This window comes from Hemicordylus capensis, chromosome 3 (assembly GCF_027244095.1).
Source record: "Hemicordylus capensis ecotype Gifberg chromosome 3, rHemCap1.1.pri, whole genome shotgun sequence".
NCBI classification, from domain to species: Eukaryota; Metazoa; Chordata; class Lepidosauria; order Squamata; family Cordylidae; genus Hemicordylus; species Hemicordylus capensis.
Genome location: NC_069659.1, coordinates 274,101,522 through 274,125,189, shown reverse-complemented (window position 1 = coordinate 274,125,189; position 23,668 = coordinate 274,101,522). Strand labels below are relative to the sequence as shown.

Below are 23,668 nucleotides of genomic sequence, written 5' to 3'. Positions count from 1 at the left end.
TTCTGGAAACTTTTATTCCAGCACAAAGGGTGGTTTTCGTGCACACTGTAAACTCTTCTTGGATTTACTAGTGTTAAATACTAGAGTTGACTTATTTTGTTAACTAAAATCTCTTGTTAGCCTGTTGCACTTGAGAATGAAATAGCATCAATCTTTGTTCTTCAGACCACACAGAGTCCTCAGAGGACATTATTTTTTTTTGTTAGTCCAAATCCCTGCAAGTTAATTAAAATAAATTTCAAACTGTGAATACATGTCAGAGCTTGTCAAAGAATTGCCCCAGTTGTGATTAACATATTTAGATAATGTAGCCAAACTCAGTCCATGAATGAATGAAGTGGTCCATCTTTTTTTTCTTCACATGCCACAATTGGGCTTGGATTGTATTTAATGCTAACTTTGCATAGGTTTAAAGGGAGCACCATCAAGCCATCTTTGAGTATTCCAAGTGCATGGCAATATAGTCTGACACCTATTTAAATAATGGTAGTATGGGGAATAGTTTTTAAATGGTTATCGTAAAACATATGATTAGTGTCTGTAGACTGTTTACTTTTCTTCTGTGAAGATTCTTTCAAGTGTGCAAACAGCTCACTGTACTGTTAAAGCCCAGTTAATCTGTTTGGTTTTTGTAATGGAGAAAAAGCTGTGTCTGCCTGAAAATGTCACACAGGGAGATTTAATTTAGAGATTAAAAGCTCCCTGAGTGACTTAAAAAAAATAGTTGTTCAGCTGTGAATACAGCACCTCTTCATTGAAATGCTCTCTGTCCTTAATTCATCTCTTGCTATATTGTTGAATGGAGTTCTTTTGAGGAACCAACTCTGTAATACTTACTCACCTGAGAAAGGTCAAAGACATAAGTAATGCAAGGTATAACCCATAAACTATTTAATACTGCACAGTTCCACAGCCCCTATTTAGAGATGTGCGTGAGCCAGTTCGGAGCCTTCTCTGGGAAGCGCCAAACTGATTCATGTGCTAGCGCTAGCGTTCAAGCCGGCTTGGCAGGGTGGGGAGCAGTTCCCTTTAAAAACAGGCAATGAGCTCCTTACCTGAGCATCCCTGCCCTGTGGTTGTTCCGACGGTGCCGCCCGCTCTCCAAACAGCTGCATGAGGTTGCGATGCTATTCCCTGCAGCGTCTGCATGGTGTTGGCATGCACACATGCCAACCATTTGCATTGTCCACAACATGCCATGTGCATGCTGATGATGCGAGAAGGCCGCACAATTGTTTGGAGAGTGGACACCGCTGCCGGAAGAGTGGTACGACAGGAACAAGCAGGTAAGGAGCTCTTTACCTGCTTTTTAAGGGAACCCCTCTCAGCCCCCCCACCGGCTGCCTCAGGCTGTTCATTCACATCCCTAGCTCCTATTAGAGCAACTCCAAATCAAGTGCTTCATTGATACCTTCGTCCTTCATATTTGCCCCTTCCAAAAGGTGACAGAATTCCTAAGAAAACTTTTGTGGGGGGCGGAGAGCGGGAATGACACAATGAAAATTACTCAAAGTAGTCCCATTGAAATTAAAAAGACAAGTTAGGCAAAGTGTTTTGTCCTTTTAATTTAAATGGGACTACTTTGAGTAATCTATCATGTGGCCCACTGTTTTGTTCCATAATAATAATTAAGAAATGATAAATTGATGTTTACTAAATAACATCTCTCAGTTGTTAGTTTTACTAGTCATTTTTCCTGAGCACTTTTCATAGTTTAGAGTAATTTCATTTATCCTGAAAGCAACCCCAATGCAGATTTAGGTTGAGATACATGGTTGCTTTGTGCATTGTGTTTTTACATGCACACCTAAAATAAAGGTCAAGCTTGAATGTGATAAATAGGTGTATTAAAATATATATTGCTTATGTGCACATTTATCAGAGAACTAGGACTGGTTGCAGCTTTTTGTTGATTGGACACACTGGTTTATCCAAGACTGGTAGATGTTTGAACCTGGATCTTCTGCAACCAATTGAATACAAGCTGAATACAATCCATTGTTCTTTAATGGCTCAATTCTTAGACACAGATGCATACACTGCAGCAAGGTACCTGACTGCAGCAACCCAGCTGTTGTTGGACTACAACTCCCATCACCCCTCAGTGGCCAATAGTCCAAGATGATGGGAATTCTAGTCAAACAAATGTAGCTGGAGGGCCATAGGTGGGCAATAGTAAATAAATACATTAATAAGATGGTCCCCTGTCCCCAAAGGGGTCACATTCTAAAATTCAACTTTAGTTTGGTGCAGCTATAACACTTCAAATCTTAAATATTGGTTAAGAGATGGGGAAAGGCTACAGAATTGCACATGCCCTCCCTTCTCATATATAAATTCCTTCCATCCTTCAGCCTATGGTCTTAACATTATGAAGTATGTGTGCACTGACTTTAATCACAGCTTTGCTAACCATGGTTCTCATAATAACAACAGTTAGGGCCCATACGGATGTTGTAACAAACCGCGGGTTAAGTGAACCCGCTCCCAGATGAGCCAGAGCTGCAGTCTTGGAGCTTGGAAGGAGGTGGAAACCGAGCATGCTCGCTCGGTTTGGGCGAGCATGCGGACCCTTGGTTTGGTAAATGTACCTTATTTCAAACTGAGGGTTCATCTGGTGGTTGTGGGGATGAATTAGAAGTACAGTTCCAATAATTCAGGGCCAGTCAGACGTGATTTTACCTCAGGTTCTGTGTAACACCCAAAGGCAGCCTGAGTGTTATCCATGGTTAAGTTTTGTTCAAACGTAGCTCTTAATATGTTTAAGGCTATTGGTAGAAGGACAGGGGAGATTCACATGCAAAAGTGCAGGGAACACACATTCTCACACCCCACTTTTGATAACTTAAATATGCTTAGTGTTCAAAAGCTGCATCTTTTCTGTACGACTTAAAACAGATTAATTTCAGAAATATCATCCTTCATATTTGCCTTTACCAAAAGGCAACAGGGAACCTTAATACACTTTCACCCTGTTTTGTTAATATGGAGAGATGCATATGGCTCATGCTTGGTAAAGAAAATACTGTATTTAAGATACCTCTTTTAAAAACACAAGTTAAATGCAGTATTTCCTCAAAGGAATAAAACTGAATTTAAGATATCTTCCTGATTTCTAACTCAAAGTACTGGGGGCGGGGGGTCTAGTCTTGGATTCAGGTAAATAGGGTTTTATCCATGTTAATCCAGGATTTTGAGTCTGGATTTTATTACTTTCAGGATTTTAGTCATTAATGAGATAAAATTTACCATTCAATTTTTAAAGTCTTTTTGAGGGGGGGGGAAATATTATATCCTGTACAGAAACTAAATTCAAGAAAAGGATGGTTAAAAATGCATTAATTAAATTGACAAATATTTTTCCTCTTCTTCAAATATACAACATGTTTCAATCTTTCAGGCATTCATTCTTTCCCCCCACCCCATCATCAAGGTTTTAAAGTTTAGTGTGGAAACAAATGCCAGTCCATAACAGGAACAAATACTCCTTCTATAAGCACAAGACAGGAACCTCCTGGAAATAGGAAGACTCGGCAGCCATAACATGGTTTATTTTAGAAAGTAATTTTCAATGATCTGGGTGGCCGCACAAGGAGGCGACACTCATGATGGTACAAAATGAAAGTAGGATAGGAGCCGCTATCCTTTTATGACTTTGGGAGAACAAAGTCCTGCATGGTCTTTGACTGTGGGGAAGAAAACAGATCAAATGTCCTAGTTCTCTAGCTGAGTCTCATTTGCTTACTGTACTAAGTAGGCCGCTCTGGGGAGGATAGGTGAAGGCACTAGGCCATGTCTTGAGAATAGGAAGCCGAGATATAAAAGGCAGAAAAGAGTGTTACTCATGGTGTAGAAATTCGTATGACTTTCCTGCCTCCTTTTTCTTTTTTATTCCTTTTTTCTGCCCTGACCCAGTTTTTATGATGCTTCCTTTTCCTCTTCCCTAGGAATTCCACGGCCTCCGCACCCTCCAGATATATCTCCTTATTATCCACTATCGCCGGGCACTGTAGGGCAAATCCCCCATCCGCTAGGATGGTTAGTACCACAGTAAGGAGTTCCATTTTTTTAATTTTCTTCTTTTATTTTTCATCTATCTATCTATCTATATATGTATGTGATGGGGAGGTAGGGTTGGGTTAATCATGCTTATTTCCTTTGCCTGAAATGTGTATATTGAGATAAGCATGTTTGCCACCTGCTAGTTGATGATGTGGGCAAATCAATAACTTGCTCAATAAAGATTAACTGAACAAAATGATGGGTCATGGAGTGTTAAATAAGAAAGGAGCATGTGGACAAAATTCCATGCCCTAACTTCTGATGACCATGAAGCATACATTTCAAATGTTAGTGCAGAGTGTATGTTCAGGGGCAGGAAAGGCAGTGCAATAGTCTAATCTTAAACTGTTTACTAATCTTGGTTAGTAAGTTTGCTTTAGGGGTTGCTGTTAATAGTTTTAAAGACCTATCTTGCTGATACTTGATTATTTTTGTATTATACTACTATTGCCATTAATATAATTGCATTTAATGCACCTGTTGTAATTTCATGTTTCCGGGCTTGAAATAATCTTTTTTTGTCAAAATTATTTATGGTTGAAACGTATGAATATGAATAGAATGGTTATTTATATACCGCTTTTCAACAAAGGTTCCTAAAGCGGTTTACAGAGACACAAATAAATAAATAAAATGGCTCCCTGTCCCCAAAGGGCTCACAATCGTAAAAAGAAACATAAGCTAGACACCAGCAACAGCTACTGGAGCGATGCTGTGTTGGGGATGGATAGGGCCAGTTGCTCTCCTCCTGCTAAATAAAGAGAATCACCACTTTAAAAACATTTTTAAATGTTTTAAATGCTCAGTTAGCAGGGGACACGATTCAAAAGATTGGAAGGGAGCGAAGTGAGTCAGAGAAGGGGGTTGGTAGAGAGAACCAAACATTTTTAAATGGTCAGTTCAGGAAAAAGAAAGAGCATTCTAATTTCTAGGCCACTTCATGGCTTTCTTGCAACTGTATGCTAAGTTTATCCAAAGTTTATCAAAGCACAGCTCAGAGGTTAACTCTTGCCAGTTTGTAATGTTTTGGTCCATTGCTAGCTAAACATTACAAATCAAAAGTTATATTCCAGTTCTGGTTGGAATCTAAAGTGGAGAGGAACTTGAATCCTGTTTCTCCCCCTCATGCCTTCCTATCTATCTATGTATCCACCCACCCACCTGCTCCCTGCCTCTTCCTGCCCCCATATGGCTCTGTGACAGCACAAGTGGACTGGAATATCCTTATTCCCCCCTCCTCCCCATTCCTGTCGCACTCTTGTGGGCCAAACACAATGAGCACTGGGAACCATAGTTTGTCCAGTGGTAGTGACAACTACAGTCACCTGTCATTGCAGCATTCCAGGTATTGTCAGGGGTGGGGAGGGACAGAAAACCCTCTGGTCTCTCTTTGCTGCTGCTGGAGCTGTGATAAAGGTGAGGGGGGCACAGAAAGGGCTTTGTGAAGATGCAGGTGAGAGAGAGGGGTATTGGGTATTTACAGGGAAGAGATGTGACATGTTATCAGGGATGTGATAGCAGTGTTCCCTCTAAGGCGTGCGCACATGTATGTGCACACAAGTTTTTTGTTGCTCACTCAGTTAATTTTGGATCCCGCTCAGATTGAATCAGGACAGTCCCACTCTGAATATGCATGCACACATACTGCCTTGATACTGCCTCCCAGAACAAAATTCATTCCGCAAACAGATGAAAAAAATTAGAGAGAACACTGTGTAATAGGGTTTGAAGCAAACTCTTAATTGGGCTCAAGAAAAAAAGCCCATTTTCCAAGTTGAGGAGGATAGTTCTTTTTTTACAAGCAATATTCTAAGCCTGACTGGGAGATGCTTATCACTAGTTATGTATATAAATCAGTAAAATATATGTTATTTCAGTGAATGGGCCAAAAACATTATTGCATTATTCAAAAATATCTTAAAAGGCAGGGAAACTATTTATATTTTGTATATGATTTAAGATCTCTGGATAGAAGTTACTGCTAGAACAGTATTTGTTCATGATCTCACTGGATCTGTAGTAATATTGTCTCTATCTATCTATCTATCTATCTATCTATCTATCTATCTATCTACTGAAAAACAAAAAAAAAATGGGGGGAGGGGAACCAAGGCCTCAAACTGATATGCAAAAAAAAGACGTGTTGTGGTGAGATGTGTGTCTAAAATGTTTGAACTAATTGTCTTCTTCAGGTGCAATCACATCTTGTACAATCTTATTCCACTATCTTATTGCAACATGCCCAAAACGATTTATTACAATGAGGCATGGAACAGGGTTATAGATAGATAATAAGTTCATTCAGTCATTCACCAGCAGACATTTACAATAAACCAGTACAAATTTTTCAAATAATATAATAAAACCTGGCCATAACAGAGATAATATCAGTGTCCACATTAGTTAAAAGATAATGTAAATAAGATTCATCAGACCAGCCAGGCAAATTATCCAACACAGGAGATATAAGTCTTAAGCGGAGTTCACTATAAAAATCACAATAAAGAATAACATGCGAGGTGGATTCTATAACCCCTTTGCTACATGGGCAATGTCATAAAAACAGCGGAACTCCCTTAAACCTGCCATCCAATACTGCTGTAGGAAGAACATTTAAACACGCTAAAGTGAGGGCTGGAACAGGGTTATATAAGATCTGCTTGCCCCTAAAGAAAACTAGTCCAAACATATTGGTCAAATTGTGCTCAGCACAATGCACACTATTTGTTTAAGCATTTGACTTTGAGGTTTTGTGTCTTTTGGAGATTTTTGGTAGTGCCCCTCCTTTCCTTCTGCTTGGCCCTTAGCCTTAAATTTTGGGCTTTAAGTGATCTTCTCTGACACTTAATCCATTTTATGTGGTGGATTCACTTGATGTATCTGTATCCTATTGATCTGGAAATGGAGAGAGGCTGTCTGTATTGAGAAAATTACAGGTTGATTTATTGGTATGCTATGCTGACCACAACTTGAATAAAACTTGCAAAATTAGAAGCTGAGATCATTTTTTACTGGTTGCATGGATATAGTCATTTCCTTCTACAGGTGATTGAAGCTGGTTCTAAAAACCACATTTATTTTATAGAGGTAAATGTCCCTAAGGGGGAAAACTCCTGTAGTTTTAGTAGGGGAAACCCTATTCATGCATCAAAATGTCACTTGGAAAGAAGGAGAATAATATGTGGAAACTACTATTGGCACCCTTATGACCTCATTATAATAGTTGTCCAATCCAATGCCAAGGCACACTAGTTTCTACAGAATTCTTATCTTTATTTATATGTCTTGGCACTTGATTGGCTACCTCTGTGTAATCTTTCTGTATACATTGATTCTACTGAATTTTCAAGCAATAACTGCTTGGGTATTTCAGAGATAGCTCGCAGTTTTTTGTCCTGCTCTGTCCATAACTTGTACTTTATTATACCTATAACATGACTTCTTAAAAAAATAAAATAACCAAAGAGGATAAAGTAAGCATCAAATTCCTTTAAAAGATACCACCCAGCTGGTATTTTTTATTATTTTGACCATTCTTCTCTAATCAGATATGGGACCCACCACATACTGAAATGGACTTGGTATGTTTAGTAAAGTATCCTTTAAATCTAAATCTTACCCATTCAGTTGATACATTTGAAGGACAGATGAAAAGGACTAGCCAGCACAGACAAACCTCAATCAAAAAAAGTTGTGTAGCTTTCATGAGGATGCTGTTTTGCATGTTGCTGTATTTTTTAATTATTGTAATGAGGTATGATTGTCTATTGGTTACCCACAATACTTCTTGGGGACTCTCCCCCGGTAACTCTTGTCAACACTTGTTAATCTGACAAAAGGCTACAAATTAAGCTCTGTTAATTTAATGTTTTCTCACCGAGATCTAAATACCGAAAGAGGCCCAAAGCGCAACTGAAGTCCTTTGATTCACTGTACTTTATTTTGGTATAAATTTACATTCATTATTGTTTTCCTTTGGATGTGTAGCCCTCAATTAGTGTGATGGCTCCATTAAAGCAAGCAAGACTTCGCCTTTAATTATTACAACAAAACACCTAGTTTCAGCTTGGGGAGAGGGTCTCTATTGACATAAGCAGAGGTTATAAAATTTAATTAGCCATTCGTATCAGATTTATGGCATTCAAATTGTTCTGTGTTTCTTTCCTTTGATCTGTGCTGTACAATCCCCAAGATTTTTGTTCTGATCAAATGAGAATAAAGCTTACTGTGCAGAGAGAAGTTTTGAAAAAATGCAAAAAATACATACCCCTATTTTTCACATGTTCTCTCCCCCATCTTTCTAGGCAAGGTCAACCAGTCTATCCAATCACAACGGGGGGATTCCGACATCCCTACCCAACCGCTCTGACTGTCAATGCTTCCATGTCAAGGTGAGTTCAAAGTACCTAGGTCCAGAATCATGGGCAGCTGTCTGTTCTCTGTATCATTTTCTGTGGAGCAGTGAGGCTTAGCAATAAATTGCCTTGATTTAGTTAAACAGTGAACTTCCTTTTAGTTGTTCATCATACCCACTGAAAAATCCTTGGTCTATAAGTCAACTATTGAAGTACAGTGTTTGGGGACTGCATTTCTTTTAATTGCTAAATAACTGGGGAAAACATTACAATAAACCTGTGATATTGAGAAGCCAGGGGATTATGCTCTTACAGGTTTTGCTTTCTCTGTGGCTATCATTTAAAGCTGGGTTCTTTATAAAGAAAGGAAGCTGTAGACTTTATTATGCAAACTGACTTGTATGGAAAGGTACTGCATTTTCTTCTCACTCTCAAGCTCAAAACATTTTTAGTGGACATAAAAAGACCCGCCTGATCTTCTAAATGTTTAGAAGTATATACTTTCTCCCCCTGCCCCAACCTACAATTAATTCCAGCTAATTTTCCAAGGGCTGCTAGTTTTATTTACAAACTGCTTGGCAGCACTATGTTTAAGTAATCACTAATTGCTCCTAATGATAGTTTTATTCTCTGTTCATCTGATTTTCAGTCTACTTAATTAAATCGGTGGAGGTTTAGACTTTCCTGATGGGCTGAAACAGCTAATCCATTTTGCTGATGGCACATAATTAAATTAGCATGCATTACATAGCAAGGTTCCACATCCCCCCATCTCCCCCTCCCTGAACTTTTTCAGTCCCTGCAGTTAAAATGTGGTTAGAGTATAGGGGAGGAAGGACTTGAATGAGCAAAAAGGGAAACTTCTTGGCTAATACTGAAGTTGCAAAAGCAAGAATGCAAAAATAAATTCTATACACATAAATATGTATTTTTAAAAAACAAAAAAACCCTGAAACCGCTCAAGGAAACCTTTCTGTTAGTATTCCAAATATGTGGAAAAGAGAGGCAGGCTGAGAAAGCACATGGAAAGAAGACTAATTATTATTAGTAAGGCTGCTCTGTTTATTTGTTTCGTTTTTCACATGGTGCAGAAGACAGAAAGGGGGGATAGCAGTTCTATTCCTCAGATATGCCTTTTATAATAGGTATCTAGTTAAAAAGGGTATACAGCAAATTAAATACATTATGTGGTAATGGGACGACAGAAGTACAAGTCTATTATACTTATAGCAGTTATAGGAATTGTATGCTCCTTGCCCTGTTCTAGCACATCCTTTGATATTCATTCTATTCAGCAGCAGGGCCAGGACTTCTCAGAATTAAGTGATGGGTCATTATACTTTAAACACCATGAAGAAGCCTAGATTGGCAATTAAACAGCACTTGCTGACACTCGCTTGTGCCACTCTGTGACCCCCTTTAGATTGAGATGTTGGAGCTCGGGGCCCTCAGCCTGCTAAATTGGTAGCAGGCACTTCTCCTGACGAGGGCTGGCTCTGAAATCTGCTGGCTTCAAAGGGAGCAAGATCATGTATAAACCATAATGTGGGTGCACTGTGGCTCAAAAAAAAGGGGGGGGAGGAAGAAAAAATAAGGCAGTAATAGATGAAATGTTACAAGTGCAAGGGGAAAATGAGAGAATAATGACAAATCTAATGCAACTCAAAGCAGAATTGTTGCACGGAAAAATGCATCCCACTGCTTGTGCATAAAATCAAGGCAGGCAGATGACATCCAGTTAACAGAAACATGTCAACAGTGAAGTAAAGTGAGAATGAGTAAGAGAGAAGCCCCTGAGACAGCCAGGAACAAAAAATTAGTTGTCCTTAACAAGTTACGGCTCATCATTATATTCTGGCTTGGAGCCATAAAAGCAGACAGGGGTATGTAATGAGCTGCTTAGAATTTTTAGGGTGTTTATTGCAATTCATGGAATACATGTCTGCAGAAAGGAATTTCTTAGTCAAAGAGGGGTGTGTGTGTCTGTCTCTGTGTCTGTGTGTGTGTGTGTGTCCTTAAGAAAAGATAGTATGCCCCCCCCCACACACACACACAACTAGGCATGTTATCTTAACAGAAGTTTGGTTAGTGCATAGAAGCATGTGCATGTGCTCACACACATGTACACTCTCACTAAATAGATTTAACAATTAAAATACACAAAAATGTATGTGTGCTTTTATTTCATATGTGACATTTTTGTACATTGTGAGCTAACTATAAAGTTAACCATACAAGCAGCCTTACCCAGCTTAGAGAAGCCCTACCTGGGTAGGGCTGTTTATGTACAGCTCTGAGAGCAACCCCGATCGCAGCACTGCCTTCCCTGCAATCCCGGGTTTTGTACCCAGGTTTATACCTGGGTTAAAGGATGCAAGTGTGCCCTTTACCCCAGGTATGGGGTCATGTGTATGCTCTGGCTGCATAGGCTGATTTTTATGTTTTTTCATAGGCTTCTTCATAGACTGATGTTCATGTTATTTTATGACACAATTAAGTTCCTGTGTGGTGGTTTGTGTGTAAAGGAGTACATCCTTAAACATAAATTCATACTGGTTAAAAATGCTAATTTTTGTGATGGAATAACTCACTTTTCCAAACATGTGGAAAAGCTCTTCTTCATATAAACTATTCTTCATATAAAAATGATGATAACGTCATCTGATATAGGCTTTAGATAATCCAAAAAATGATGTAAAATTGGCTCTGTCAACACAGGGGTTCACAAGAATATCTGTTAGGACAGTAAGTACACCACCTCCCTCTCTCTTGCAAAAACCCAACATCTCCTTTCTTTGTTCCTGCTACAATTTAGGGAACTCTGGGTATAAATTCCACACCACCTACTTGGTTGCCCCTCTACAGTCGTTCACCTGCTTTCTATGTGAAAATATAAGACACATCATGCAGTCAGTGTGAAGCACCAAAAGGAGGTCTGTGCGAATAGTAGGGTTTCCCTTTCCACAGACGATCTCTTACCCTTCGCTGGGTGGGCATATCACCCGCCCAGATGAGCGGCAGCTCTCCTGTGAGCTGTCCATGGCTCGCCCGGCAGCTCTGGGGGTCGGGCGCAGGGATGCGCCCCGTCCCCCGGAGCCCTGCTGGGTGCATTACTGGGAGCCCCCTCCCCTCCCACACTCGCGCCTAAAACCCGGGTTATGTGTTGGGCTAATTAAGAGGGCTTGCACTGGCGGGAGCCACATGACTCCTAGCAGTTCTCACACACAGCTTTCCTAGCCTGGTTTTTGCTGCTCATGAGAATAGCTTCTTTCTCGCCTTTCTTTCTTACTAATTTCTTCTGATATTTCAAATCTTGTGCACTTAAGTCAAGTAGACTTAAGAAATATTGTAACGAGCTTTCTAACTTTCTAACATTATATTCTAGGATTTGTTATGGCAGGCAGTCCCATCTCACCAGTGCCCTTTTTGTTTCTGCACATTGGGCAAGATCCCATGCTTCTCAATCCTAGTTATGCTGCTGAATAAATATGAGTAGAAAATGGATTGCAAAAGGAATGCCTATTGGCCACATTCAGCATACCCAACATAGAAACACAGCCCAATATGTGGTGGGAAAGTCCTTGCTTAAAATGGCCAACAGAATTAGGACTAGGTGCCTGTCAATTTGGAGGGCAGCATAGATAGCCTTGGAGATAAATGCTCCCATTCTCCTTCCAATCCCGTCCCCCTCTAATCTTCTCCTGTTCTATTTATTCTCCATCTGTGCTGGGGAACAAATACTGAAGTACACTGTGGGCAGGAGGTGATTTGGTAGGTGGCATACCTTTGTGCACTGAATTAAGCCATGTTTAATTCAGTGCACTGGAATTAAGCCTGAGCCATTTTTGGAAGGGCAGTATATAAATCAAATAAATAAATAAATAAATAAATAAATAAATTTGAAGCCCGTAGCCTTGATGTAAACATAATATATGGGGCCCTTTCTCATGATTAGTGAAAAAGGACTTGAGGGAGCACAGTGAGGAAGGCTGTAGCCTTCATGCAGACAATCCCTTGTTTGTCTCTCTGCAGATAATCCCTTGTTTCTCTCTGGGTGGGTGGATTGCCTGCCCAGATGATCGATGGCAGCACGGAGGGCTGGGGGATGGGATGTGTCCTCCTGGCCCTCGGAACTCCCATAATGCACTGCATGAGTGCGCGGTGCATTATGGGTGTCCCAGCAGCGACAGGCGGGCGGGCACCTGTTGCTGCAGCAGCGCTAACTAAAAGCAGCTGGCACTGCATACAAGCAGGGAAATAGGGTTAAGGGAGAAAGCGCTCCCTTAACCTCATGTAAGAGGGTGATTGCGCAGGCAGGTTTGCTGTCAAAGGGCTGGTGGCAGCCATGCATCAGCTGGTGGTTCTTATGAGCAGCCAAGAGCAGGCTTGCCTTCCTTAGCCTGGTTTTGGCTGATGGTAAGAACAGCCTCCTGAACTGCCTTATAGTCAAGCCATTGGTCCATATAGTTCAGTATTGTGTGCACTGATTATCCAGGGTTTCATAAAGGATTCTCATCTAGAGGTGGCTGGGTTTGAACCTGGAACCTTCAGTATTACAAAGAATGTGCTCTACTACTGAGTATGGCCTTCCTCAAGTTCCATAGGGCTCTAAAGCCTGTACAAACTGTAGGAAGGAGTTGCCAAGGAAAGCAAAACAACTCTGTGTACTTTCCTGCAATCCATGTCGTTCAGGTCCATCATGTTGAAGTTTCAGTGTAGAAGAGCTGGAAGTGAACTGCTAATTTGCTTTTAAATATATGACTAGGAAAATATCTATTGATGAGTGCCGAAGAGTTTCCCAGGAATACTACTTGTCCCACATCACTGAGTGTAGAGACTAGGCTGTACATTCTGTCACGCGCAAGGGTAGGCTGACCAAATTTATGGTATGCCAAATTTATTATTGTCAAATTCTGCACTTTATCTTGTATACCTTTACTTTATCCTAAATCTATGAATGCTTAAAGGTTATTCTTATGAGGTATGCATCCCCCCACCCCGTAAAGGTATTTACTCCAGGCACTGATGGGACATGCTGATTCTTGGAGCCTGTCTCCTCTACCCTAGGGACTATTTTTTCTGTTATCAGTCCTGCTGGTTTGAGTCCATTTATTTTATGCCTTATAGGCCATAGGATCCAGTGTCTTAAACAGGGCCAGGTTCTTCTCCAGCATAAGTGCATTGTAGCCTGCACGCTTGGTCCACTAAAACTCAGAGAGGACCACAACTTATCCCTGTCTACATAGCTTTGTCCCTTTGCTGGTGTATGGCTTTCTGGGTTCTGTGTCTTAGTTATGATGGAAAATGGTGAAGGGCTTTTATGAACAGGACTGTGGAATTTTACTAGCAATGTACAATAAAAGAATGGGTCCACCCCATATCTCTTTGGTCCAGATGCCCTTTTTCTTTGCTCCATCTCTTTCTTTCAGAATGATATAAATGAAAAGATTACCTTGCTTATCTATTTGTCCACATCACATCCTTACCCCCTTTCTCTCTCTTCTCGAGTATAGGCTTAATTAGGATTAAACAAGAATTTATATAGCTATGAAGTTGCTTTTCCTGTTACTTTCAGTGGCAGACTTACTGAGGAAAAAATACTCATTGAAATGACAAGGACAAGTTAGGCAGTGCCTCTGAATTGTTTTTTAAAACCTCTAATACCATTTCTATGCATTATTTGAATTCTTATTCCTTTAGAAAACATGTTAACTCATTGTGGCACATTATTTAGGAAAAGCAAAACCAGTGTGGGATGTCCCTAACAGTTATATATGAGACTTATATCCCAAACCTCCAGAGGTTAGAGCCATGCCTTTGAACTTTAGGTCATTGTGAGAGCCATACCACATTGGTTTTCCATTTCAAGCACTCGTGCTTTGCCTATCTATAAAGTCCCATCTGTCCCAGCCTTCAGTATTTGCAGAGTAGGTGGTCCAGACTGAGACCCATTTGAAGCCATCTTTTGCTGCAATATGATTAACTTCTATGAACTTCAGAATAGATCTTGTATTATTGCATTTAAACTCAATGCCTCAAAATTTAAAGTTCAGATTTCTATGCCTCGCTGAAGTATTATCTGTCTGTCTATCTATCTATCTATCTATCTATCTGTCTGTTCATTCGATTTATATACCGCCCTTCCAAAAATGGCTCAGGGCGGTTTTCAACAAAATAAAAACAATTAAAACCAGTTAACAATTACAATCAAAACTATAAAAACAGAATAAAACCAATTAAACATTCGAACAGTTAAAAACCCTTGAGGCTATTCTCACGATCACCCAAAAGTGGGCTAAAGGAGCCTAGCCCGCTTTGCGGTGATCGTGTGTTGCAGTGGGAGCCGCACGACTCCTGGCAGCTAGCCTCCATAAATACTTATCCCCTTAGACCAGGTTAATGGAGTGAACGCTCTGTTAACCTCATATTTTTGCTCGTATGTTGCTGAGGTGCACGGCAACTTATGAGTAGACCCCTGACCGGGAGGCTGAAAGCAGCCTCCCCGGCTCGGGGGCTCTCCAGGATGCCCCACGCACTTGCGTGGGCCATCCTGGAACTTCCAGGGGCGGCGCAGCCCCTGATCCCCGCAGCCTCCTCCAGCTCTGTGACAGAGCTGGCATCGTGTGTGTGGCCGATCCAGGGCTGCCTTGGGATCGTCTGCAGGGAGAGCGGTCTAAGCCCGCTCTCCCCGCAGACCCAGAAGAAGCTCTTCTCAATGATCACGAGATCTTCCTTATATTATAGAGGTTAAATGTGAAAGACCAACCTTTCCTTATGCTGAGTTTAAATAAGATGTAGCTAATACAGTGCAACGTTACATATAAATGGTGGTGCTGTTGCTATTTTATTTCACTGTTAATTCTTAACACCAAGCTAGCCATCCAGATTCTCAGTGTTTGAGGTTTAAGGTTCAGGTTTGAGGTTCAGGTCAAACCTCAGGTTTGAGGTTCATGTTGGAGATGCAGATCTCCAGAGCTTGGTTCCCCATGAATTTCCCAAGAAGGTCTGATCTTTACATTCACATACCTGCCAACATGTCCCTATTTTCCATTCACCTTAATGGAAAAACCGGTACATGTTGGAAGGGATGCATTCAGGCATCTTAAAATCTCACTGTGTTTCCCATAAGCAGGGCAAAAAGTCAACAACTTTCTCCTATTGCATATCCATTTCCATCAAGCTCTTTGAATTGAATTTGTTATTCTTTTAAAGATGATAAAAATCCTAAGGTCAGTAGGGATAAAAAATGGTTGATTGGCTGTAATGATATTAGATAATAATGATGTTTGATGTATCGCTAATTATTGATGCTAGTTTTCAGTCTAGATTTTGTATGTTTGTTATATGCTTTTTGTTATATGTGAGTATACACCCCTCCCCATTCATTCATTGTTATTCTGACGATTTACACAGCTTTCTCTCCTCTAGGTTCCCTCCACATATGGTCCCTCCACATCATAGTTTACATACAACTGGGATTCCTCATCCAGCCATAGTCACCCCAACAGTCAAACAGGAATCTTCCCAGAACGATGTCGGCTCACTCCACAGCTCGTAAGTTGTTTCCATTCATTTCTCTTACAAGTTTTAGTTTAATGCCTGTAAGCAGTTCTTATCGGAAGTTTTGGGTTTTGCTTGTATTTTTATTGTAGAAGATGTGATGGCTTTGCTTCCATGGGCACTTAAAACGTGATAGCAACTGACATCAGTCTCTGGTTTGTTTAGAGTGAATAGGTGTCAAATGCATTTGAACAGAAAAAATATGCTCCAGTAAAATAGAAACCCACCTTTCCTACCTTGTAGCATAAGCGTGCCTTTAAAAATGATGTCTATGTGGGCAAAAATTAATGGTCTATAAATGAGCCAAACTAGTTCTTAAAGGTGTGTAACTGAAGCATTCCAGAATCCTTATCTGTGCATTAATGGGTGGTTCATTCAGAACAATTTCTGGAATAACTTCAGATATCTCTGCACAGACATGCCATTGATTCCAGTTACAATCAGTGAAGCTTTTCTCACGAGCAGCAAAAATCGGGCTACGGAAGCCCAGCCCGGTTTTCACTGTGCGAGAGAACTGCCAGGAGCCATGTAGCTTCTGGCAGTGGCACGGCAGCAAGCCTGCTTAAGTAGCCCACCTCTTAACCCAGGTTTTGGGCATGGGTGCACCCAAAAACCAGGCTAAGTGATCGTGTGTCTGCAGCCATGGCAGACACACTCAAGGGGATGCTCCCAGTAGTGTACTGTGCACTCGTGCAGTGCATTATTTGGGGGGGGGGTGCTTCCCTGTGCCTGACCCCTGGAGCTGCTGAGCAAGCTGTGGGCAGAAAGGCCACCGCTCATCTGGGTGGGTAGAGAACAGTAAGAGATCATCTGCAGGGGGAGTCGGGCTAACCGACTCTCCCTGCAGATCTGCCCGAAACTCTTCACACGGTTTGTGTGAAGAGCTTCACTGTCTGTGATCCTGAATAAAGACTGCTTTGTTTCAGTAAGACGTATGTGTAAGTGTTGACTAAAGAACCCAAATGATGACTCACACATATGTCGCCTTTTAGATCATAGCCATAACTTTAATGATTGGGATCACACTTAACCAAATCAATGTGAAAAATGAGTATCCATGCTTACAGTTCCTCATATGCCCAGCATCACCCAGATTATACGGTGCGAAACTGCTTACTTCAGAGTTATCCTGACCAGCTCATCCAGAATTTCTGATGCAGAGTATGCTGTGGAAGAACAATGGGAGAACTCTGTTGACTTATGCCCTGTTTTTGGGCATCCTGGAGGCATCTGCCTGTGGGAAAGGATGTTTAACTAGGTGGCCTTTTGCTGCAGGCCCATAAGGCTTTTCGTGTGTTGTGTGGTCAGACTTACTTGCATGCAGGCCCAACTCAAAAATCTCTAAGAAACACATTTTACTTCGACTTTCAGACCACAAACTCATTAGGTTCTAGCAATAAAACTCTTTCTTCTTAGCTAACCAAACAGCTTAGGACTTCAGTACCTATTTTGAGAGGAAAAGTGGGGCTGAAGGCTATCCACTGTGCCGTGTTGCTTAATGCCCTAAAGGTGAAAAGGCAAAGTTTAGTTTTATAATTCTTAGGGGAAGTTATGGACACAAAGAGGAAATCATGCCTTAATAATTAAAATAAACTCAATATCTCTGGATCATCCAGGGTGGGGCATAAACTATTCTGGGAGGAAGAAGGTCTTCTTGCTGGCAACTTAATTTTGTATTGTCTAAAAGCTGGCCAGTGGGGCCTGAGGAAGAAGCAGCAGACAGATTTAATGTTGCTCTTGTTTTGTCTTGCTGCCCAGCAATAAAAGGTAGGAACTCTGGACTAAGAGGCATTGTTCTGTGAATGGCAGAGTTGTTTTCCCCCAGATTCAGAAAGAGTGTCTTACTGTATAGATGGGGAAACTGAAAAATGTCATTTTAAAATAGCAACATCTGTTGTATGGTTATTATGAAAATAAATAGTATAACCTCTTCAGAGCCCAAGTACTATGGCTGACATCCTGTCTTAATTACCTCATGGAAGTTATGTGGAAATCAGTGTGAACTAACTTGTTAATTGTAAGTTTAACTTGAATTTATCCTGTTAATTTAAATGGAACTTTCGTTTAGTAATTTAGTCAGGATGCCAGCCAGTATAAATAAATTATTGAAGCAATACTATCAATGATTATGCAATTTTTCTAATGCAGCTGTCCGTTTTGTATATCACTATAACCTATTATAGTTCAGCTGGAAAGACAAATGGGCTTCAGATATAAAAATTAATTAACTGAATTAGTGATTAAATGTGAGTATATTCTAAAGCCTGAATCTGCCCAGGCCACAGGATGAAAATGAGAAGGCCTTTTTCTTGGTGTTTGCTTCATCTCTGTAGTGTTTTTCTTATTTAAAATATTGTTTGTATTATATTTTTAAATGTTCTTATCCATCCTGCGCCTTCAGAGATAGGGCAGAAGGTTGAAATAGATGCATTTTCTGGTATTCTGTAAGATGCAAGAGACAGAAAATAGTGTACTTTTCTTATTTGTAATCTTGTGGGACAGAATTATATATCTAGGTTTTAAAAGCTTCTATCTTGTACATGTTCACTAGTAGATTGAACCCTTACGGCTTGCAGGATTTTCAAGTCTAAAATAAACAAAATATTGCTTTCTCTTCATGATGTACTTTTAATTGTGCAAGATGGAGATGGTGATACGTACATAGAAGAACATTTATGAATAATTTTGCACACAAGTTCTTTCCTTCTGTCTATTCCTGTCAACCATTCAGAAAACATCAGGACTCCAAAAAAGAAGAGGAGAAAAAGAAGCCACACATAAAGAAACCTCTTAATGCATTTATGTTATATATGAAGGAAATGAGGGCAAAAGTCGTAGCAGAATGCACATTGAAAGAGAGTGCAGCCATCAATCAAATCCTTGGTCGAAGGGTAGGTAAAGTATGTGTATGTTTGCAAGTGGGAAGTAAGGTGAACATGACATGCCTCTAAAATGAAAGTATACAATCCACATTGTTATTTTTGTGTGATTTACCAACCCAGTGGAGCTTTTGAGCTTTCTCTTTGAGCAGCACCCTGGCATGCTGCATCATGTAGTACTTTTGTCATTTTCTTGGATTTTAAGTAAACACACAGTATACATGTTACCCAGTGGCAATAGGTGTATTTTGTTGTGTCTCCTTCATTCTCCATCTTCCCATGTAACCACGTCCACTTTTCAGCTCCACTAACCACCTCAACACTTTTCAGCCCACTGCAGTGATGTCCCCATATCCTAGTTATTCTCTGTGTTTCTGTACTCTTCTCTGCTCCAATGTTTATCCCTCCTACCACAGCACTCTACTTTTTCCTGCATAATATATCTCTGTGCCTGCCTCTGTAGCCTCTTAATAAGGAATGCTGTTCCCAGAAGGCTACAGATGCTGCTGCTATTCTTCCTCTTCCTCTTCGAAGGAGTTCAGAGCAGCGTATAAGGTTCTTCCCTCACCTCATTTTATCCTCACAACAATTCTGTAAAATAGGTTAGGCTGAGAGATAGAGATTGGCCCAAGGTCATGCTATGAGCTTAATTCTCCATTTCCTAGGTTCAGGAAGTCCTCTTAAGATTGAAGAATTTATGTTTTTTATTCATAAGATATAAAACCCCCTTGCATATTAATAATACTTTATTTAATGTAGCAGAAAAGGTGTTCTTTAACAAATAATGTTTTACAAGTAATAAATCAAGTTGTGTCTTACAGCAGGCCTATACAACTTGGGAATATAGCCCTATATGTGGAATTCTAGATTAGGCAACAAAACAACAATTTCTTCAACTCTAAACAAGTGATGCTGACTTGTGTCCAACTCCTATCTTGCAAATGCATAAGAGTAGACATGATTTTCATTGTTTTCCTCTTTTGCCCCTAAACACCCATCAAAATTATGCTTCTGAGGGTTGGGTAGCCCTCAGGAAATGAATAGTATGTTGTATGGGGATCTAGAGAGGGAAAGGGAAATCGGTCAAAATCACATCCCACCTCTTATATGTTCACACAGTGGATAGAAGAACAGAGTTTTCAACAGAATCCTATAATTAGCTGATGAGACTGTGCTAAGTTTGATGGGTTATTCAGACTTGTCTTACAGGTATTAAAATGTATAATTTGTGTGGGAAAGTGACAATTTATGATGACTGAGGCACAGGGAGAGAGGTTAAATGATTTTTAATGTGTGACATACTTTATGGACACTTCCTGCTCAAGTAGCATGCAACACTCAAATGCTGATTAAAAAGGCAGTGCTTGGAGGATTACACGTTTACTGTTTCCAGAGTCAAAGAGGGAATGATGGTACCCCATGCACTAAAGCCTGGTAGAGCCAACCTAGGTAAAACTGAGTTAGGAATAACATTCTGTAGCTCCTACAAGTCCATTGATAAACAAGTCAATTAATATATTTTAATTGGCTGCGGTTCTCTGAAGTTTGTACGAAACATGTATCATACTACTCTGCATAACTGACATATCATTGTGGTTATCTTCTTTTCTCTCTCTTCAGTGGCATGCATTATCCAGAGAAGAACAAGCTAAATACTATGAACTAGCCAGAAAGGAACGACAGCTCCACATGCAGCTTTACCCCGGCTGGTCCGCACGGGATAACTATGTAGGTGGCTATGTAGGTGGAATTTTTTTCAGTAGTAGAGCTTGTAGACAAGTACTGCTGTAATCTGCTGAAGTACACCCACACACGGAAGACAAGCACTACCAATCCAGTAATTCCAACAAATATTTTGGTTTTGTTGCCAACACAATTGGATACAATCAACACCCCCTCTACCTGGAGGAGTGTCCCTCTCTGGGATAGTAAAGGGCATATGAAAAGAATACAACTGAGGTGTGTCAGTAGAGCCCTGTGAGTACCAATTATTTCAGGGTGTCTCCCTGCAGGACACTATCTCTTGTGCATTTTGCCAAACAAACAAAAAGAGCTCCCTCTCTAATTTCACCCTCATCTCTTACCCCGACCCCCTAAATTAGTGCCTTGTTGCATACCTGTGTGAGAGTATAGTGGAAAGTGGAAGAATGGCTTACCCTAGCTTCAGAGAAGGACTGGCAAAGACTTATTGGAAGTCTTGCTCTCAAGTGGGGCTAAATAAATTATTCCACCCTCTACTGTTTTATATTTTAGTTGATTGTACTGTTGTCTGTCATGGTCGCAATTTTTAAAAAAATGCTTTTATTGATGGTGTCTTTTCCAAATACCTTGTTGCTGATCTCTGCGCATGAGATGTTCTCATTTGCTATGATTTCCCCTGTGAAAGAACTGAAGTGTGGCTGCTTGGTTTCAAAGATTAATGTCCTAATTTCACAAGAGTAACCTGGGTACAAAACAAATTTCTGCATACATAAACACCCTTCTGTGTATGTTGCCGATGCAGATGCATTGTGAGTAAGCATTGCAGATGCATTGTGAGTAAGCATTACATATTGTAATGTTTATTTGAGCCCTACTGAAGTGGCTGGATGCATCTTTTGAGGCAAAGGGGATGTGCAGCTGAAGCAAGCTATTGATATGTGTGATTCCTTTTCCGTGATTACACCTGACTGGAATCCAAATAGCTACTAAGCAGTTGAAGGTATCTGGTGGGCTGCTGTGTGAAACAGGATAGGCCTTGGGCCTGATCCAGCAGGGCTGTTCTTATGAAGCATTTCATAGATTCAATATGTGTGCCTTGTATACATTCATGAAATCTATAATGCTTCCAAAATACAATTAACTAAGTATTGAGAGGCTCTGATCAAGACAAAAGAAAACAGGTCCCAGAAGTCTTCACTGCAGCCATACTATATCTATTCCACATTCAAAAGTAGAAGTTTTTTGGGGGGGATGATTGATATTCTTTGCTTAAAAACATTGTCAGCCTCCTTATACTACAAAGAATTCTTAAGATGCTAAACAAATTAAGCTCCAAAAAACACCAAGAATAACACATAGAACATAAACACTAAACACAAAATTTAATCCTAAATAGCAGAGGGGGGTGGCCCGGGGGCAGGCGCAGCAGTATAGTTGGATCGGTCCCTATCAAATGCCTGCTTAAACCAAAATGTCTTGCAAGCCTTCAGGAAAGTTAGCAAACCAGTATGGGACATCTGGACAGCAGATTCTACAAAGACCATGATTGATAAGGATCTACTTTGTATCCCGTAGGGTGATTTGCTGCAAAGGAAGTCCAGTTGTGGACTTAAACTGTTCTGTATGAGAAGGAATTTCAGCAGGTGCCACCTTATTTAGCCTTATATGACAAACTGCACCTCTGAAATTCTCCCTCCTATATAATTGTAAAACAGACAGGAGCCCTAGTCATACTGTCATTCCTGTCAATCCTACCTGCTTGATTGCTGAAATTCAATACACATTATACTTCGAAATCTTGTTCAGTCATACACATTTATTTATTTATTTATTTATCTGGAATGTTAATTTTTTTTTTAAATAAAAGTGTGAATTTGTCCTTCTGTAAATGATGCAAACTATATTGCAACCTATATTCTTGTATAGCTGTCAATCTGTCTATGTAAGCAAGCTTATAAGGATATGTACCAAGCAATATTTTGAAGAATTCAACTTTTGAATACACATAAAGATTATGTGTTGTTTCAGACCTTATAATCAGCATGTGGTATCAAAACCCTTCCATAATCTTTTCCAAGGACCCCTTTTCCTTTGCTCTAATCTCCTATTTATTCCTCTGCTTTTGAACATAAAACAGAAGATATTCACCTGCTTTTGTGGAGAAAGGAAAGTGTTTCATTACAACCCAGGCGGGATTTCTATCTTTATGATCACCAAAAGCATAGCTCACATTGGCTGTCAAGAATGGACTCAAATGGGGCTGTCAGACCACAGGGCCAATTCATTTTTGGTACTCTACAGTCTAACTTCCTCTTGGGAGTTCATGAGAGAGTAGCTAGGACGTGCTGTAAACGCATGAAAGAATTTCAGGAAATGTTCTCTCTGCCTTAGTGACTGTGTCACTGACAGATGGGCATGTACGGTGTCTTAAATGTTTAGGACCTTTACATTTGTCCTCAGCGTGTGAGCATGGAAAATCTCTTTCTTCTCAAGCTAAAAAGGACAGGATGAGAAAGCTGATGCATCCCCAGCAGCTTGAGGCTCTATCCCCACCTGACCTTCAGGGGGAACCTTACTTCAGTAGGACAGCTCAATAGCTTTGGATCACACAAGCACATCATCTACAAGGGCTTTACTTTTCTCTCCATATTCAGGCTTACAAGGAATATAGAAAAAAAAAGAAAATGATTGTAGGGTGAGTGGCAGTATATAGAAAGACAACTCTCTGCATCCCTTTCAACATTTATCTCTTATTTATGTATCACACACATAATGATATTTGCAATTACCAATCAGACACTGGGGCTTTTAAAAAAACCCAATACTCTTCTTCCCCCCCCCCCTGAATTCCAGAAGCCCGGGTGTTAGATGCATAATCTCTGGACTAGGTTTTCCTTTCAAAATTTCAATGCTAAATATATGCATTTAGGATTCATGTGTTATCTAAAACTCAACTGTCAACTAGTATAACTGAATACCTTACATCAAATGTTGGATGTTCTACTTTCTGAAACTGGACCTAAAGTCATTTTACCAGGATTTTAGTTTTAATGCAAAGTTTTATATATATATATATATATAACCTCCAGAATGAAAACCCTTTAAATTCAG

At 40.2% G+C, this 23,668-nt stretch overlaps 1 protein-coding gene across 30 annotated transcripts in view; it reads left to right on the top strand.

Annotated features, from left to right (window-relative positions):
• The window catches only part of TCF7L2 (transcription factor 7 like 2), a 286,203-nt gene that overhangs the window by 245,262 nt on the left and 17,273 nt on the right, over positions 1–23,668 (top strand). For 17 of the 30 annotated variants that reach the window (XM_053308530.1, XM_053308535.1, XM_053308529.1 and 14 more), the window contains 5 exons: positions 3,948–4,050; positions 8,367–8,453; positions 15,831–15,971; positions 18,709–18,868; positions 20,477–20,596. In XM_053308530.1, the coding sequence (XP_053164505.1) occupies positions 3,948–4,050; positions 8,367–8,453; positions 15,831–15,971; positions 18,709–18,868; positions 20,477–20,596 (611 nt within the window). The remainder of the gene's footprint in view (positions 1–3,947; positions 4,051–8,366; positions 8,454–15,830; positions 15,972–18,708; positions 18,869–20,476; positions 20,597–23,668) is intronic. The other 13 variants (XM_053308560.1, XM_053308537.1, XM_053308561.1 and 10 more) reach the window with 3 other exon arrangements.